Source organism: Cimex lectularius, unplaced genomic scaffold, assembly GCF_000648675.2.
Source record: "Cimex lectularius strain Harlan isolate CLEC.00 unplaced genomic scaffold, Clec_2.1 scaffold3, whole genome shotgun sequence".
Classification (NCBI taxonomy): Eukaryota; Metazoa; Arthropoda; class Insecta; order Hemiptera; family Cimicidae; genus Cimex; species Cimex lectularius.
In genome coordinates, this window is record NW_019392688.1 from 3,582,045 (window position 1) to 3,596,334 (window position 14,290).

Consider the following 14,290-nt stretch of genomic DNA (forward strand, 5'->3'; position numbering starts at 1 on the left):
AAAAATCCAAAATAAGCAGATTAACCCTTTTTTGTTTAATTTTTATTGTTATTATTATGCTATTATAAGAAGAAAACAGGGAAAAATGTATATAATAATCAACTGGCTTGGAATTTACAATAATTAAAAAAACATATTTATCAAAAAATCCAAAATAGGCAGATTAACCCTTTTTTGTTTAATTTTTATTATTATTCTATTATAAGAATAAAAAAAGAAAAATGTATATAATAATCAACTGGCTTGAAATTTACAATAATTAAACAAAAATATATCAAAAATCTAAAATAGGCAGATTAACCCTTTTTTTTGTTAATTTTTACTGTTATTCCATTATAAGAATAATAAAGGAAAAAATGTATATAATAATCAACTGGCTTGGAATATTTACAATAATTAAAAAAAATATATATTAGCAAATCCAAAATAGGCAGATTAACCCTTTTTTTTTTGTTTAATCTATATTATTACTATTGTGGCATTTAGTGAACGTTAATTTATGATTATTACTTTTTTTTTTTTTTGTAATTTCTGATATTTTTGCAGCATAACATTTACATAAGTATGTAGGATTTTTTTTTTATGACGTGTATATAAAAAATATGATTGTCCACATTACCTTTTGGATTGATAGACCGCCCGTTCTTATCTGTACGATTATTCGTCGAGTTTTTTTATATATTTGTTTAATGTTTTTTTTCTGTCTATATTATTAGATAATTGTTAGTTTTTACCGTTCGGTGTTAGTAGTGAGCTAGTTGTGTTTTTATTTAAAAACGGAGAAATTAAGACAACGCGAGAATAGGCAGACCCATTATAATTATATAAATGATGACGGTGGGGGTGAGTATGTAGATTCACGTGATGGTCCAACTCACAGAAATTATGACTCGATTGTTATGTAACCAGTTTCTTGTTTAATTTAATTTATAATACATTTTGAAATTGTTTTATTATATCCTAATATATTTTTATATCGAGTTTTTTAGTGTAAATTGATACTTTTTTTTTCTACGTTAAATGGCATTAGTGAGATTGAAAAGGCGGTGGTTTTGTTTGCGAGCTTTCGAGCCCAGTCGCCATCTTGTTCGGCCGAAACGAAGTGCGAAGCGTCTCCGGTACTTTCTCAACCCGAAGCCCGCCGCGTTTTCCGCCGGGAGTCCCCGTTCTGCCGATACTCGTACGCAATACCCTTTATACAGGGTGTCGCGAGTTTTTAGTAACAACGACTCGTGTGTTCTTTTAAAACTCCGATAAAAGCCAAGATCTGGAAAAAAAAACAGTAACGTAAGATGCGATGAACTTTTTTTAACCTGTTATTCAAGGGAAAAGTGCCGTTCAGTGAAATAAAGTCGAAATAGTTATTCGCACCTTCCAGTGTATCCCTCAGCCTGAAAAAGGAGGTAAGAAAAAGCTTGTAACTTTAAGGGTTATTTTCTTTTAAGAGGGCGGCCTACGCCATTTAAATACTCCACGTTTTACTCCACTCCCGTGGCGTGCCTTGCTCATCTCTCGAAAGGGCGAGAATTTCAAATTTCAAATAGTCTTTGGAAATAAAAAGATCCATTTCCACATTCCCGTACATTTTAATGGAAGCGGTAAAATTCTTGAGTTTTCTAATTTTAGAAGTAATCCTACCCTAACCGATACTTTAGATCAAAAATGTTCATACAGCCTGTGTTTAAATATTTAAGAATATACCAAACCAATTTTTTGTTTTCCCCAGGGTGAAGACAGATCCCGCCTTCAATTTGTGTTCGGATAATGAGCGACTATTCCTCCGTAGCACCTCCGCAGAATTTCAACAAGAGTCAGGCATTTGCTGCCGCTTTACAACGTGCAAAACAGGTAAAAATTGAGGTTTCTAAACTTGCGATTTACATTAGCTTAGTTTTTTTTATACAAAATATTTTGTTATACCTGGTTTAATATAACTGTTTCACATATCTGATCATCCTGTTCCGCGTACATTGATACACTTAAGCCCTCCATGTCTGACAGGCAAATCCGGTGTTTCTTCTAGGAGGATCAGGATGACCAGAAATGATCAAACTAGGAAAAAATATTTGTAGAATTTTATGATACATCATGATAAATCTGAGACATACCAGCATTGAAGATGGCCAAAACGACGTAGGTGCTAAATGGTTGGTGCAAAATTAATGCAGGTTTTGAAAATTGTTTTATTTTCACAAGTGCTTGTCATTTAAACAAAGCCAAATCATATTTATGGATTGTAATAAATACTTTTAACTGTTAGTTTTTTTACAAAACATTTTAGTATATTGAATTTTATAAGAGTGAGGACCTCCAAAATTAAATATGTCCAAACTTGGTATTAATCAAATTTAGTAGGCCAAAACCTTGCTTAACATGAATACAGTTTGGGGGTTGCACTAAAATGCACGGTGCAGCGATGGTTTCAAAGAAGGCCATTTCAATTTCAAAGAAAGAGAAGATCGCTGTGGTAGGTGTTTCATTGTGGATGGCGGCCAACTCAAAATGTTGATAGAAGAAAATTCACATAAGACAACAGGGGGAGTTTCGGAAGAGCTTAGTGTTGACCACTCAACTGTTGTTAGCCATCCGGAGCAAATTGGTAAAGTAAAGAAGCTCGACAAGCCGGTGCTGCACAGACTAATCGAAGCCCAAAGAAACCAATTCTGTAAAATTTGCATGTCTTCTGCTGTGCCACCTGAAATCAAATCTGCACCCGAAAAAGGTATAATTGTTATGTTAAAAAATACAATTGTTTGGTGGTGTACTCCTGGGTTGTTAACTATAATTTCCTGAATTATGGTGGCACTATCACAGCACAGAAATATTGCCAAGAAATTGACAAAATGCACGGGAAACTGCAATAGACTGCCTAGCATTGGTAAACTGTAAGGGGCCGATTCTTTTCACAATGACACCAGGCCACATGTCACAATGCCAACCCTGAGAAGAATATGAAACCTTGCCAAACCTGACCTCTCGCCGTCAGACTTCCACGTTTTAGGCATTTTGATCACTTCGCGAGGGAAAATTTTTTTACAGAACGCAGTGAAGTTGATCCAAGACTTGTGAGCTGAAATAAAGATTTTTATGCCTGCAGAATAAAACTGCTTATTACACATTGATAAAGATGTATAGATAGTGATGGAAAATATTTCAAATAAATTTTCTTTATTTTATAAAAATTAAAAATAGTTTTGATTGCCATTTCAAAACCTGCATTATTTTTGCACCAGCCCAATATATACAACCAACAAAAATAAGCAATAAAAACTTAAACAGTATACTGCTTCTATGAACTTAAATCTAAAAGAAAAGAGAGTAGACCCATGATACCACACTGCATAGAGGTAGGGGTAAGCTGGATATCACTCTTGATACCTCCATAGAGGTATGATTGACCATGATGTCACACTCTAGTACCTGCATAAAGGTAGGTACCAAGGTCCTACCTGCTCCCAATGTCTTGGGGAATAAAGCGTGATGTGCTGACAGTCTTGAATGAGTGGCCAAGTTGACATTGTCGACGCCCATGCTAGTAAAGAAGGGAGGGATGTTGGCATATAATTGACAATTACAGTCAACATTAACACAGTGATTCATCATTAGGAGGCCCAACATTCAAATCTCAGAGGCTTTTGTACATCCAGATGGGCTGTTTTGGTGGAAAGATTAAATATGGGTCGAGGGTACGAGTGAAGGACTATTGGTGTCTCTTTCCGGCAGTAACTTTGTTAGTTGCATCCTTTTATAAAATATCCACACCTCAGAATCTTAATGCATTCACTGCAAATGACACCACAGTTTCATAAGGTAGTTGATGCCACAATGGCGTCAAAGCTCTCAGTCCCGCGGTGCATTTATTAAATTGGCCCCACTGCCTGAAGATGACGAACGGCCAAAGAGTGTCTGGCAGACACAACCAGTTATAATTCAAATTACAGTAACATTGTAAGATATTTTGAGGTCTGGGATGATTTTGTAGCTTGGTCACTTTCGACCATTTTAGTTGTCCTGGTCTCGCTGTTTTGGCCTGTCAGGTTTTAATGCAATATAGTCGTAATTTGTCCTTCAACACAATTGACGAGCGCAATATTTTCAGCACCCTGGTTTGTCATCCTTAGGGTATGCATTTAGTTGTGCGATTGAAAATTAGAAATAGAAACCAAACAGTACATAGTTATGGCTTTGTTTAGTTAAAACTTATTAATTGGGTTTTTGAGGAAAAACTACCAGTAAAAAAATATTAATTTTCTCATACAATTAATTGAAAGGAACTTTTTTTTAAATAATTATAAATTGGCTTGTAATTTGTCTACCCTTCCTTGTTGGGTCAGTTTGTCAGACGTGTTTAGGCATTTTAACATCTTCAGTATTGGGTCTTGAAATTATATAATTTTGATTCGAAGCTACTAGAGAGTAATAGTGTACTTCTGTTTACAGATAGCTGCTAAAATTAACCCGGGTGGTGGTGACGGCGGCACCAAGAGACCGTTGGAAGATTGTGGCCCAGGTCAGTTCTAAGGACCGCAAATCCGTTGAGAGAACATCTTTCAGAAACTTTGCAAATTGTAATTTTCCAGAGCCAGAATCAAAGAAGTTGGCGTCAAGACTTGACTCAAGCCCTCCTCAGGGTAACCGTTCCTCTGGGCCTCTCCTCCCTCAGATGGCACCCCCTGCATTGGCACCACCTGGCTTAGGAGGTCCTGTTACCTCCGAAGACATCAAAGTCCCAGATAAAATGGTCGGACTTAGTAAGTAGCAGCCATTGCTATATAAAGTATGGCTTTTGTGTTAATTGTTGGTTTGTTTCAGTTATTGGCCGTGGAGGTGAACAGATCACAAGGCTTCAAAGTGAATCTGGATGCAAGATTCAGATGGCACCAGATTCTGGTGGAATGCCAGATAGACTTTGCACACTTACAGGAAATGCTGCTGCCATTGGGTATGAAATACCATTTAAAATACATTGCCATGATATTTTTAAGATAAAACCCCTTATGATGATTTCCGAATATCATCCTTGCTCGTAGATCTGCCACGGCGGAAGTGACATGACAACAGGCCTCTCTATTTTCCCGAGGAAAATAGGGATCTGAAGGGGTTGAAATTATATTTGTTATATCAATCTGATACTTCACAAGATTTTAAAATATTATTTTATAATTGATAAATGTTAACCATAAAATCAAAATATTTTGTGAATATTGAACATTGGTTTGATGTTTATAAGTATGTTTCATTTTTAAAGGAGAGCAAAGGAACTTGTAAATGCGATTGTGAATCAGAGGTACAAGACGGAAGGACCTGGTGGTGGCTCAGGTGCACAACGTGGACCGCCTATGGATGAAATGGCACCACAGCGACATCCTGGAGGAGGTGCCGGTGGTCCTTCTTTTGTTGAAGTGATGATACCAGGACCTAAAGTTGGACTTGTCATCGGAAAAGGTGGTGAAACTATTAAGATGCTACAAGAGAAGTCGGGTGCCAAAATGGTAGTCATACAAGAAGGGCCAAACCAGGAGGTTGAGAAACCCCTCCGCATAACTGGTGACCCTCTGAAGGTAGAACACGCTCGCACTCTTGTCTATGATCTGTTAGCGGAAAAAGAAAACCAGGTAATATATTTAAATATTTATTAAGGGGTGGATTTATCATTTATGTCTATTATTCAGCAACAACAGAGAGGAGGCGGGGGGCCAGGGAGAGGTGGTGCCAACAGAGGTGGCTACAACGAGCGAGGTGGTCAACAGCGTTTCCAAAATCGTGGTTCAGATGAGTCACAATTTGTGGTACCTGCCTCAAAATGCGGTGTAATAATAGGACGAGGAGGTGAAACGATTAAGCAAATCAACCAAGCAACAGGTGCTCATTGCGAGCTCGATCGCCGTCCTAACAATAATCCAAATGAGAAGGTTTTTGTCATACGTGGTACTCCTGAGCAGATTGAGGCTGCCAAACAAATGATTGGGGAGAAACTTGGTCAGGTGAGATAGAACACAGCTTATAAACAGAAAATTATCAAATATTATGATAATTATTTTTTTAGTCTCTTGAGGATACACGAGTGAGTGATTGTTTTCAGGGTGGTCCTGGGGCTAATGGAGGTCCTGCATATGGTGGCCCAGGAGGCCCTGGAAATCCTCAAGGAGGATACCCACAATCGTGGGCTCCTCCAGGCCCTGCTTATGCACAACCTTACCATCAACAGCATATGGACCCTTGTGTGTACAAATAATTTTTTTGTTTTTTGTTTAATAAAAGACTAATAATGTCATTTTTATTCAGCAGCAGGAATGGGGGCAATGGGAGGGCAAGGGCAAGCACAGCAGCCTGACTACTCACAACAATGGATTGAGTATTACCGCAGCATGGGAATGCATCAAGAAGCTGATGAGATCGAACTTCAAACAAAAGTGAAGGTATCAAAAATTCATCATACAAAAACTAAACCACCAAGGTTCCCATCATTATCATCTAGGGTTACTAATTTGTTTTCCTTTTTTTCTTTCTTTCTTTTTTTTCCTCTGTTTGTCCATAATTCATTTTTTGGAACAAAAAACTGTTGTGAAAAAAAATTTAGCAATCCGCTCAAGGGCCGCAGAACAATTCAATGCAGGGAACCGGAGGGTCTGCACCCGTTGCACCGAATAACCCGATTCCCGCACAGCAGAACAACGCAGCTCAGCCACTACAGAATGGGCAACCCGATTATTCTGCACAGTGGGCGCAATACTATCGCAGTTTAGGGAAGATAAAGGAGGCAGAACTGATAGAACAACAGATGAAAAACAAGGTGATTTATATTAAAATGAAACTGTTTCAATCAGGTATAACATGGATTATTATTTTAACAGCAGCAGGCAACAGGAGTTACGCAGATGCCAGTTGGTGCTCAGTCAAACCCAAATCCGCCTTCTTTCTCATACCAGCAGCCTGGAGGGTATCCATACCAACCGGTCGCATACCCTTACCAACCGACTGGTGGCTACCAGTACACGGGAGTTGCACAGCCTCAACAAAACCAGGATCAATGAAAAAAAGCACACAAATAAAGGTAAATATCTCTAATTGTATTTTTCTCCCTTTTAGGGCCAACTTTTTCAATTTTGGAAGTTCAAATTTTTATATTTAAATGCAATTTTAATATATACAATCTTTCCTGACTCTCATTGCTGAAAATGCATTGTGATTTCCAAAATTGAATATGGCAATACTAAGGTTTGTATTGTAATTTTAAAATTTTTTAAAATGATTTTTCAAAGGTTTTCTTTTTTTTCATATGCAATTTTTGTCTTTCTTGTGTCTGATTTCAGGTGTCTTTGTTTCAAAACAAACAAACTATAATAACCTAAAAAACCCATAAAATCTAAAAACACAGACATAAAGCTCATTAATGTCCTTATTCGTCTGATATATAATAATATAAAAAAAGAGAGATTACTGGATGTGTCGGACGTTTTTATTTTATTTGTCGAGCTCTTGCTATTTTTAATTTTTTTATATTATTATAAGCGGATCGGGAAACCCGAAAAATAAGGAGAAGATGGGCGAGCATCCAGGTTGTTATTCGCAAAATAAACCGAAGGATTGCGGATAACGAATAAAAACATACATAGTACAAAAAAAAAAAGGGTTTTTCCCGAGCTGGAGAAAAAGCCAAGTTTTCTTTTTTTTATACTTTCTCTTTTTTTATATACGTCATACTAATAGTAATAAATAGCCTGTTTTTATAGGATGTTTAAAAATCTATAATAAGTAAATTTTTGGAATCTTTAATATTTGAAAGAAACCAAATAACTTAAATATTTGCTTAGAGTAATAACAATACGTATAATTATTATGAATATAATTGTGAAACTGTGTGTATGTGTATTATTTGGTACTTCTTATTTTTAACCCATTTTTATTTTTATTTACTTTATTTTCTTTTTCATATATTTCATGGCGTCTCCCTCTTGCATTTTACATTCAATTTCTCCTTATTTTAAGTACGTAATAAAGTTAAATTAAACCGAGGTAAGTTGTACAGGCAATATTCGGAGAATTATGCGTCACAAAGTCTTCAGTGTGTACTTTTGCATCCAGGAAGTCTTTTATGGTAAAATTCTTTATCTTCCTTCCTCTCTTTCATTTATACTTTTAAGAGAGAAAAAGATTGATTTCTAGTCATATTTCTCACATGTCCCTCACATTTCTTATACTTAACTATGCATAACATGTTAAATAATGGATCAAATTTCATGGGTAATGTTTAAAAAAGGGGGGGACGCCTTCCTATGAACCCCATAGTTTTTATTCATTGATCAAATGACTCAAGGTAAGTTATTTTTTATCATACTATATTTTTTTAAACAAAAAATCAAAATTACTGATAATGCCAAATGTCTATATAATTTATGAATGATTATATATATGCCATAATGTGCCAGTTTCATGACATTTTCCATTTTATGTCTTTTGTATTCATGTTTTGATTTATATATATATATGATTTATACATATATGATTGTCTTATCTTATTGATGATATCTTGAATTTTTTTCTTTGAATGTTATATTGATGAAATTGTGTTCTTCTTATATTATATATATATTTTTATGTTTTGAATATATGTCCGTGCATTTCTTTACTAATTGATATATTTATAGAATACATTACGTGTTTGTCTTGTTTTTATTTTTTTACTGCTTTTGTGTATAAAACGGTTTCGGAGGCCCTGAAGTCTTTTATTTTTTGAAAACTGCTAATTCTCTCTCTCTCAAAATATCTTGTGTATGATTTAATTGTTTGAATATGTATTTTAAAATATGTGTTTATTTATATTTGGGTGCCAATTTTAGGACTTTTTTGTTTGTTTTGTTTTCTTGTTTGTATTAACTTTTTTCCAGTTCCATCCAAAGGGGAAGGAAGGAAATCCAGAGGCGTTCTCAACAGTAAGTCCGCCTGGGCCGGCCCAATTGTGATATTCCTTGTACTTTATTCATGACTTTGATATTGGATAATTTTCTATTTGGTTTTGGTTTTTTTTTTTTAAATAGGTCCCTTGATAAATTGTTTATTGAAAAATGCTTAAGATTTTTTTTTTTAGCATTTTTGTTTAGTCCACAAACTCGATCATCATCATCCTTGCAAATTTGGGTCTTGTTCTTCTATGCCCTGAACTCTTCAGCGAGTTTTGAAAAATCACATTTGTTCAGATACATATTTCTAAGTGATAATAAGGCTTTTTTTTTTTAAATATTCTTCAATGTGATTGGGTGAAAATCATTCTTTTGCAATTTGGGTGCTGAATATTTATTGAATGTACACTTTTATTGCTAGCATCCATAAAGTTGGGTATTGACCCACAGTAAATTTTAAATGAGATCCACAAGATAGAGTACTTTTTTATTGCTTTATAAAAATGCTAATTCTTTTTCAATTTGACGGCAACAGAAATTAGAATTACATAAAAACAAGATTTTTTCAGGTCGATTGTCATTATCTTTAAAAGATATAAATAGAAAAACTTCAGACAGAAATAAGAAAGTTAACTGTTTGTTGTTTCTTATTGTCGTTTATTGATTTTAAGTGCAATTTTTGTTTTTGTGGGTCCTATTTTGTTTTATTTGATGCAGAATTTTACTTATAAGATAATTGTTTTAACAATGTATTCACTTGTAAATGTGTTTTTTTAAATATGCATTTTCCGCTTTTATTGAATGCGTTTTCAGGATTAACCGCGGGAGAGAGAGAGAGAGAGAGAGTGAGACTGATTCAGGGGTTCCAGAAAAAAAGCTGGGCCTCCTTGATTTTTGCTTGTTTTTATATAAGTTTCAGGATGTCTTGGGAACTTAAATTGTTCAAAAATAAACAATTAAATGAACGGAACGGAACACGTGTTCGCCGTTTTCTTTCTATATATTCTACATAGATATAATCTTTATTCTTGATTTTACATGTTTGTATATATTTTATACTAAATTATACGAGTTTTTTTGTTAATGTGGGCGTTTTATTTTTCTGAAATAAATATACATATTAAAAATATATCAACCATTAAGAAATAATGTTTAGGGAAAAAAACCGTTGTACATTGAATAAATATCGTAAATTTTAAAATAAAACTACACACCAAATAGGAATCATTAATAAATTTTTTTTAACAAACAAAAAACGCAGTGGATATAAATTTAAATTTCTAAGTCGAACACAATTTTCTATGCCTCTCAATTAATTTATATATATAAAGTTCTTTTTTATTTTTATTTTTTCAAATAAAATATATATTTGGCACAGACAAACAAAAAAAAAGGCATTTTGCAATAGTTTAAAGTGGTTTCTTGTAGTATAGATAAATTGCTGGAGGATCATAAACATCTAAGACAAAGGTAAGTCTTATTATTATTTTAACTAAGCCATATATGGTAGTCAATAATAACTATTGACTAAATCTAGGAACCAACTTGATGATTGTTGAAATTCCATTTCTCGTATTTGGAACGTTGCGGTTCTTGGTTTGAAAAACCCTATATTTCCAATGGAAGACTAAGAGACAGAAGTTTTAATTTTGGAATTTTGAGATAGTTTGTTGAACAAGTGTGATATCCCAATGGGTAGTATGATAGGAATTACTTATTATTTAAGGGATCTGAGTCCTATTGGCATACTGGACACCTGTTCAAAATCCACGTAATAGATACCCGCTATAATTCAAGTTATAATGATTTGAAAATGTGCATGGCCTGAACTGATTCCATTAATTTATAGGGGAAGAACACATAAACTAAAGACATACTAAAATGAGACAAAACTAATTTAACTTGCTAGTACATTTCTAAGGTAAGTCATTTGTTTTTATTTTTAAATAAAATTTTACGTTGGTTAGACTTCTTACAGCAAGTTTAAAAGGTAAGCCTGAACTTTATTAAGGAATATTAAAGATATGGTCAACAAGATGATACTGCAAAGTGCAGCTTATAGACAGTATAAATCTACACTACATTGTAGGGACCATAAGAAGTTTTCACATCTAAGAAGTGTAATGCTTATTAAAAAAACAAATGCATTCTGTCCATACCAATAATAAAGAAAAATCGATTATAAATACACCTAGACTAAAATTAAAATTAAAAAACAGGAAATATTTCAACTTCTTAAAAAAGTCCAATTTTTGTTATGGTAAAATGTTTTTAAATAATTTACAAATGTATGAAATGCTTTCACTCATTAATCTAGTGTTTATTATTTAAAGTAATCAACACCTTATTACTTATATTACATGAATATAAACCCTCTTACACTTGTAATCTAAACTTTTTCTTACTCTTCAAGTACTAAGGATGCTTTTGCCTCTAACGTTAAATAAAGGTGCAGGACCAGACAGAATACATAATAAAACATTTTAAAAAAATTTGCTGTTGCTGCCATTTTAGTTTCTCTTTTCAATAAATGCCTATCTACAAGAATTTTTCCTAATAATAAATACTTGAAAGCAGTTATATATTTCCGATTTTTAAAAATGGCAATTTGCACTGATTTTCATAAGCTTTTGATAGTGTCGATCAAACGATTCTACTATGTTAATTACAAAAAGCATACATGGGAATTATAAAAAGCATACATGGGAATTATAAAAAGCATACATGGTAACATTATGTTGGTTTGCGTCCTGTTTAGAAGGTCGAATGTTAAAGTAAAATTAAAATCGATATTGTCCAATAGTTTTCTAGCAACTTTTGGAGTTCCTCAAGGGTTGCACTTAGGGCCTATTCTTTTTAAAATCTATATAAACGATATCTCTGATTCTCTTCCGTCCGTTATGGTACTACTTTTCACAGATGTTTTAAAAATATTCTTAAAAATGTACTCTTTCTGACTTCTTACATCTTCAACATGTGTTAAACTTAATAAATAGAAAGGATGAAGTGGAGAATGTTGTTTGGCTTATGGTAGTTGACGAATTAATTTATTTAATGTAATTATTTATTTTATTATTATTTTTAATTTCATCAATTAATTAAAATATCCAAATTAATTACTAATTTAAAATTATTTATTAAGATAATATTTAGTTGTTTTTATAATTCCCGCTTTTCGCACGTTCAAAATTGAGCGGCAGTAAAAACTGGCTTCTCATTGGAGCGTCACATTGGCGGTTGATCCGGCCGGTTCAGTCTTACAATTCTTGTCGAGAGACGTGGTTGTAATCTTTCAATCTGATGAGCTTTAAGCTTTAATTCCGGTAGTTGAAAACAACAAACTGTAAGTAGGAACTATCTTTAAAAAAAATCAAACTTAATAAATGGTTCATATGCGTGTATGAGTCATAATTGACCGTATTAATTATTTCAATTAATTATACTTTTATCTAAGGTCTTGGTCGAGATGAAAAAGCTAGTGTCACGAGCGGGACACTAGTTTTTTCATCTCGACCAAGACCTTAGATAAAATATATAATTAATAAAAGGTGGTTCAACTAATAATATTCTTTTAAATACTGACAAATGTTCAGTTATGACCTTCCATCAAATAAAACATCCTATCAAATTTAACTACGTCATCAGACTTATTGGCAGTTAGATTAACATTCACACACATTAATAAAACTATTGCTAAAGCAAATAAAACTTTAGGATTTATTACACATCATACTAAACTGTAATTACCATGATCTAGATACTCGTAAAATTTTATAACACTGTAAGACCAATATTATTATTGTTCGCCTCTTTGAACTCCCTTTCAATCCACCCGTATCACTCGCATCCAAAAAAAGATTTTTACGCCTGAACAACCGGAGAATACAGAGATATTCATCATCGATTATGTCAGATCTGAAAATGACGACTGTTCTGTACAGAAGGAAATTCTTTGATTGCATATTATTATATAAACTATTACATTCCGTAACTGATTTCCCATTACTGCTTAATCGAATTAATTTTCATGTTCCATCTTATCATTCTTGAAGTGAAATAACATTCTACATTCCTCAATTCAGTTGTAAACCAAGAAAAACAAATTCATTGAAATCATTAGAAAATATAGAAATATTTAACATCAGTTTAAGTAAATTTAAGCAAATTTTATCATTAGAAAATTAAATATTGTTTCATTACTATAATTAATTCTTATTGACCACCATTTTGAACATTTGAAATAAAGTATCCTTCTCTATTGAAGTTAGGCACTTCATAGACCAACGGTGCTGATCTTAGCGTTCTCAAATTTTAATCAAAGTTTGAGCACATTTATTTACAATTCTTGCATATTAGAAAGCAAGAGTAGTTGGAAAAAGATAATGATAAATTAAAGAAAGATTGGTGTAAATTTTGTCATTACTGATCATTTCAGTCTAACAATCAATCCTCAATGATTTTGACGAGATGTAGAAAGGAATCATAATGAGTTAGAGAAAGAGCTGTAAGCAAATGAAATATATATTTGGGCATTACTGATTTAATGAGAGACAAAAAAGTGGCCACCCTCAGTATTTTTAATTATCTCCAATATTTAGTGCATTTTAAACGATTAGAGCTAAATAAAACACGGATAAAATACCCACTTGTGTACAATTGGATTATGTATAATCATAAATATATATATGTATACACAATAAATTGCCACAGTAAGGTAAAGGTCCTGGGTTGGAATCCAGCAGCCCTGCAGAAACATTGACTCTATGAGGGTTGATATGACCTCTGCTGTTGCGAACCCTCTTTAAAAGAACAAAACAGTCAATCTTTTCTTTGTTGGTTTTTCTGTAAAGCTTACTTCTAACCTATATATGTTTAGTGGTCATAATTGACCATATTAATTATTTCAAGTAATTATTCTTTTTATCTAAGGTCTTGGTTGAGATGAAAAAGTTAGTGTCATGAGCGAGATATGCTCTTACCACTTGACTTATGACTTCAATGGACAGCGTGTTGAGCTGAAAGTTATGGGTGTGAATCCCGCTCGTGACACTAACTTTTTCATCTCAACCAAGACCTTAAATAAAAAGAATAATTAATGGAACTTATTTCTAACAGTATCTTCTATGCAATCAACCAGCCTTTACTCTATAATAGTCTCATCGCAACCCTAATCCACAAGACTTCTTTCTAACATTCTGGTGGTTTGATTTTTTTTAAGCTGTACCATTTTTAGGTTTCAAATTTGTATACTCAAGAAAGCATGGATCAGGTGTGTGTTACATCGTGTGAGAAGGTGCGAAGTATTCATGTTGCATCTATTGGTACTTTTCATTTGTTTTCTAAAGTCCAGTACATTAGGAAAAACGACTTATAACGTGTCACATTTCAAG

The 14,290-nt window shown here is 33.3% G+C and overlaps 1 protein-coding gene across 4 annotated transcripts; it reads left to right on the top strand.

Moving 5' to 3' along the window:
• The first annotated feature begins 1,058 nt into the window (after positions 1 to 1,058).
• Positions 1,059 to 7,862, top strand: LOC106662271 (far upstream element-binding protein 2). Of its 4 annotated transcripts, none has more exons than XM_014386243.2 (12): positions 1,059 to 1,403; positions 1,727 to 1,848; positions 4,441 to 4,510; positions 4,581 to 4,751; positions 4,813 to 4,942; positions 5,249 to 5,615; positions 5,673 to 5,984; positions 6,047 to 6,221; positions 6,286 to 6,419; positions 6,581 to 6,793; positions 6,855 to 7,054; positions 7,314 to 7,862. In XM_014386243.2, the coding sequence occupies exons 2-11, from the start codon at positions 1,765 to 1,767 to the stop codon at positions 7,032 to 7,034; spliced, it is 1,836 nt and encodes a 611-aa protein (XP_014241729.1). In that variant the 5' UTR covers positions 1,059 to 1,403; positions 1,727 to 1,764; the 3' UTR covers positions 7,035 to 7,054; positions 7,314 to 7,862. The 4 variants fall into 4 exon arrangements, with proteins under 4 accessions (XP_014241729.1, XP_014241730.1, XP_014241731.1 ...); XM_014386244.2 differs by having other exon boundaries at positions 6,858 to 7,054; XM_014386245.2 differs by having other exon boundaries at positions 6,289 to 6,419.
• Positions 7,863 to 14,290: the final 6,428 nt, after the last annotated feature.

What these genes read in the sequence shown, in the direction of transcription:
- LOC106662271 (XM_014386243.2), top strand. Translation starts at nt 1,765, where the DNA reads ATGAGCGACTATTCCTCCGTAGCACCTCCGCAGAATTTCAACAAGAGT. An exon ending in CTTTACAACGTGCAAAACAG is followed by an intron (nt 1,849 to 4,440) that starts GTAAAAATTGAG and finishes TTCTGTTTACAG; the next exon opens with ATAGCTGCTAAAATTAACCC. An exon ending in AACAACAGATGAAAAACAAG is followed by an intron (nt 6,794 to 6,854) that starts GTGATTTATATT and finishes TTATTTTAACAG; the next exon opens with CAGCAGGCAACAGGAGTTAC.